The following is a 4,630-nucleotide window of genomic DNA, read 5'->3' on the forward strand; positions in this document are numbered from 1 at the left end:
CCAGTTGCAACTGTTAATTATCAAAAAGATTAAAAAAAGAAAAAAAAATTAATGTAGGTTATGTTAACGACATAAAACCCGACTCCGAACTGTACTCTCTCTTAAGGTAACGGTCCAAACAATTTTCAAATTTGGTGATGGCTGCTGAATATTAGTTCCAACAATAGTAGCGTATTATGCTTCCCATTCTTCATGTATAGTTGTATACTCTTTATCAAATAAAGCTAAGAAATTCTACAATGTGTCAATCAATATAGAATATTTAATACATCAAGGCTGTTAATGAAGTAAGAAAAGCAGAGTTAAATAATGATTTTCATTGACAAGGGTGTTAATGAAAAAAGAATAGCAGAGGTGTTACATGTAGCTGTAGGACTTATAGAAGGGAAAAATAGAAATATTTGACCAAAAAGGACTACTCATTTGATATATGTTCAAAAGGTATTGATTTCCTATCAGGCCAGGATTCTATCCTTTCAAAGTACTTGACCGGCACAACTCCATCAAAACCTTCAGTTAAGATTACCTTGTTTTCTGAAATGTAAAGCTTCATTCCTTCTGTAATCAAAATTGTAAAGAAAAAATATATATATATTAGAAAGAAGAGAGCTTGTCTTTCAAGGAATGTCATGGCAAATCTATTGAATACTTGGATAGAAAATGAATAATCTGTAACGCTTAGAGCTTGACAATATGTTCTTCAAACTTACCTTCCAAAGCTTTTCTGACATCAAGAAAGATCAAAGTATTGACATCCCGTCTCATACCTGGAAAATAGCAAATCAAGCAAACTGTAAGAAGTTGGCCGAAATAAAATTTTATCAGAAGAATGATCAATGTACAGATATCTTCAAGATCATTTAAGTTGTTGACAACAGCAGAAGTCATCTCATAAAAAAGTCACTGCACGTTTTCATTTTTGTTTGACAAGTTACTACTACCATTTTCTGTTAAAAAAAAGTACTAAACAGTAGTGACTATTTATCAAACAGTCTACCACTTTCTGTTCAGAATAGTAATTAGTGCTTCAGAAACCTAGTAGAACAAGATCTTGAAGTTTTGTTTTCCTCAATGACAGGAAAAACCACCCCTAAAAGAGCTATTCTAGTATCTGATCAAAATAATGGCTACATAACAATTTCGAAGCCCAGTAGAACAAAGCATTAATGCCAAAGGGTCCTAAAGAACAGCATGTTAGATACATTGGTGTGCATACATGGGCAGGATTCCCACAGACTCTGTTGAAAGGAAAATTCATATAATAAACAAGTAAATATAAATGTTGTAACGTATGCCTAAGGAACCATGACATCCACAATGCGATGATGGTTACAAAAGTAACCTTGAGTTTGATCAAACACCCCAAGAGGTGCACCTCAAAGGGCAGGCAAAATGGACATATTCTAAAACATGCACAAATTCATTTTGATAAAGGATATCAGTTACTTGGTAAGTCTCCAACAAATGTCTAAAACTCTAACATAATTTTGGGTGAGTCATAGACCAAATTGTGTTATGTCACCCAAGTGAATTTTTCAGGTCTTAGTGCTTTTATATTAATCCATATGCACAAGTCAAAATTAAAATATTTTTCATGTAATAAGTACTTCATTCTGATCAGCACTTAGGAGCCAGAATTTTATGCCACCCATCTATCTGACCAAGACAGAGCAGGTCTTGGAAAGTAGAAGACATTACCACAAGCCTATATTAATTATCACGATAGCTCCTGCACAACCCCATCCCCCCTGCACGGCCATGCATAAAAAATTCCACATGCATAATAAATGAAATATTACCACTTATTACTTCCCCGTCTGCTGGCAAGCCGCAAGAAAAGTGAACATGCAATCTTTTCATACGTTTTAGACCAATCTTCAAAATTGATTCCAAATTTCTGCTATAGGTTCCATGTATGCACACTGCATAATTCCAGGAAAGAAGAGCAATGAAGCAAACAAAAAGGGAGAAAATGATATAAAAAGGTTAAAGTTATGACTTTCATTTTCTTTTTGAACAGAAACAATTTATGACTTAAAAATAAAAACATATATCAACCTGGAACTTCTTCAGGGGAAAGGATTGGTTTCAATAAGCTTTCAGACTCAACTGTCTGCAAATTAAGCATAAAACATCCAATAATATTGTTAGTCAAAAGTCAATATACTAAATCAAATAGTGTATATCATAACTGAATTGGGAAAAGAACGTCACAAGGAATTCAAAGTTAGAATTATTATAAAGTGAAAAAAAAGGGCACTAACAACACTCATGGTAGAAACAAAAGCAATTAACAGCATCAGTATCATGAAATTTGAAAAATCTTATACGTTATAGTCACATAATCATAGAATTAGATAATAAAATGATAGACGAGCAATCTCTGAAATAGGCACAAAGAATTGAATTTAAGAGTCAATGATTGGAGAAAAAAGGATCTAGCCTTGGATTTGCAAATTAAAAGATCAAGCATTCATATATCTTGATCCAAAGTGCATATGAGTATAAAAAACCCATGTTGTTGAGAATCATTTAACTTCAAAAGGACTGATTACAGGTTATATTTCAATTGGACACGGGTTCAAGCATAGGATGTCAACTTGTATCCAAACACTTTCTAGTGTAAAAAAAAAAATGAATTAAAGAAGATGTTTTACCGTTAATGTGTGGCCTTGGTTAGCACGTATCAAAAGCTCACCATTTTCTTCCAAGAGGCTGAAACGCTGCTTATTATCCTTTCTGACAGCCTGCATAATGCACGATAGAACTTAAAGTGTCTTTTGCAAAAAATTATGCAAAACACAATGGTACTGACAACACAACATAACAAATTTAGGAGAATGTAGTTAATTTGCACATTGTGCAGGAAATATCATAAGCACAACACATATATCAACATCATTGGCTGGCTCCACAAGCTGGGCACATCACGAGAACATGACAACATAAATTTAGTGTATCCTATAACACTAGCCAGCACAATGGCTACTATGTTTAGCAGTAAGGTATTGGTTTCAAATATGATGATCTTAACAGCACTTGACCATGTAACCATTGTGTTCAAGCAATGTCTACGTAAGAGTCAATAAGACATAAGTGATGAGTAAGTATATATTATTTAAAATTTGTACTGTGTGCATACTATGCATAATCACCATATAATCACTTTAGAAATTTCATATATAATCAAGCAGGATTTACTCTTAGCGACTATGCAATTGCCTAAAACTCAAAACAATTTAACATTAATCTTGCAGACCAAGCAACATGCTGTTGAGTAATGATTGTACTGATTATCCTTTTATAAATGTGCCCTGGGTAAATTTGTACTTAAAAAGCACTTCAAAGTAAAACCTGGCCCTAAAAATTCCTCCTCTACGGTCCCATTACAGTCAGAACTAATTACTGGTAATCTCTTATGTTAGTTAACAAGAAATTAGCATTTTGCACAGTAGGTGAAAGGATTTACTTATGTAATATCATTTTACTGCAGCCACAGTGAAGCAAGGAGCTCAACAGAACAGAAAATCAACAAGAAGGAAGATGAGAATGGTATTGAAGAACATACCTCCTTAATATCATCAATAGTGTGCGATCTCAATGGAATATTAGCGAAAGTCTGCATATTCAGATTTAACAAATCTTGAACCTTCACGTACCCATCACTCCGCATATTCAAATTCAACTTAGTAGCCATATGGCGCAAAATACGCGTCCTGAACAGTTACAAATAGGGAATCAAAAACAAAGGAAAAAAAAATTTCCTCCGAATTTCTGGGATGTCTCCACAATAGAGTTCTTAAAATCCTATCCAGAATGCATACATTTTGCCACACTATCATTAACTTAAATAGATATCAAAATAACGCCAATTAATACCTTGTTTAAATATTAATGATTAGTAAATATCTAAACCACTTATTTAGTGGTTAAGATTTTTAAAAGTACAAACATAGGTACAATTCCTTAGGTTCAGTACATTAGGTTCTCATATTAAAATCAAACACTTGTCTTCATTGACCAATACAACACAACCAATATTATTTTCCCCAAGGAGAATTGCATGCAATCCAGTCATGTGTTTAAATTTAATTGTGGACTATACAGGAACTCTCTCACAAGCACCTGAAATCAAAATTCCCTTTTTTTTCACACACATACAATACAAGCAATGAAAATTTTGAAATGTTTTGTACAAGATTTTGTCTAAGGTTTTGGCGAACCGTTTGAAGCTGGTTCTAGATCAACTAATTTCTGAGACTCAGAATAGTTTTGTGGGCGGTAGACAGATTCTTGACTCTGTCCTCATTGCTAATGAGTGTGTTGATAGTCGGGTGAAGAGCAAGATTCCGGGGGTTATTTGCAAGCTAGACATTGAGAAAGCTTATGATCATGTGAATTGGGAGGCTTTCCTAGATCTTTTGAAGAGAATGGGCTTTGGGGAGAAGTGGTGTAGATGGATTCGCACTTGCATCTCTACTGTTCAGTTCTCTATTTTGGTTAATGAGGCTCCAGCGGATTTTTTTAGGAGCTCGAGGGGTCTGAGACAAGGGGATCCTTTATCTCCTATGCTGTTTCTGGTCATTATGGAGGTTTTAAGTAGGATGTTGAAGAGAATTGAAGGCGCCGG

At 34.2% G+C, this 4,630-nt stretch overlaps 2 protein-coding genes across 2 annotated transcripts in view; both read right to left on the bottom strand.

Annotated features, from left to right (window-relative positions):
- Nucleotides 1–4,630, bottom strand: part of LOC112001953 (probable beta-1,3-galactosyltransferase 14) — an 84,761-nt gene that overhangs the window by 42,348 nt on the left and 37,783 nt on the right. The gene's annotated exons all lie outside the window — the stretch shown is intronic.
- Nucleotides 289–3,732, bottom strand: LOC136065503 (uncharacterized). The gene is made up of 6 exons (XM_065768788.1): nucleotides 3,569–3,732; nucleotides 2,658–2,747; nucleotides 2,059–2,113; nucleotides 1,800–1,922; nucleotides 711–767; nucleotides 289–558 (listed from the first exon to the last, which is right to left on the bottom strand). The coding sequence occupies exons 1-6, from the start codon at nucleotides 3,695–3,697 to the stop codon at nucleotides 416–418; spliced, it is 597 nt and encodes a 198-aa protein (XP_065624860.1). The 5' UTR covers nucleotides 3,698–3,732; the 3' UTR covers nucleotides 289–415.

The sequence above is a fragment of the Quercus suber genome, unplaced genomic scaffold (assembly GCF_002906115.3).
Source record: "Quercus suber isolate HL8 unplaced genomic scaffold, Cork oak 2.0 scaffold_27, whole genome shotgun sequence".
Taxonomy (NCBI): domain Eukaryota; kingdom Viridiplantae; phylum Streptophyta; class Magnoliopsida; order Fagales; family Fagaceae; genus Quercus; species Quercus suber.

Bases quoted from the DNA above. Each gene is read 5' to 3' on its own strand.
- LOC136065503 (XM_065768788.1), bottom strand. From the start codon at position 3,697: ATGGCTACTAAGTTGAATTTGAATATGCGGAGTGATGGGTACGTGAAG. The intron at 768-1,799 runs GTAATATTTCAT...GCTATTTTCCAG, and splicing joins AGACGGGGAAGTAATAAGTG to GTATGAGACGGGATGTCAAT. The intron at 559-710 runs GTAAGTTTGAAG...TTTTGATTACAG, and splicing joins TGTCAGAAAAGCTTTGGAAG to AAGGAATGAAGCTTTACATT.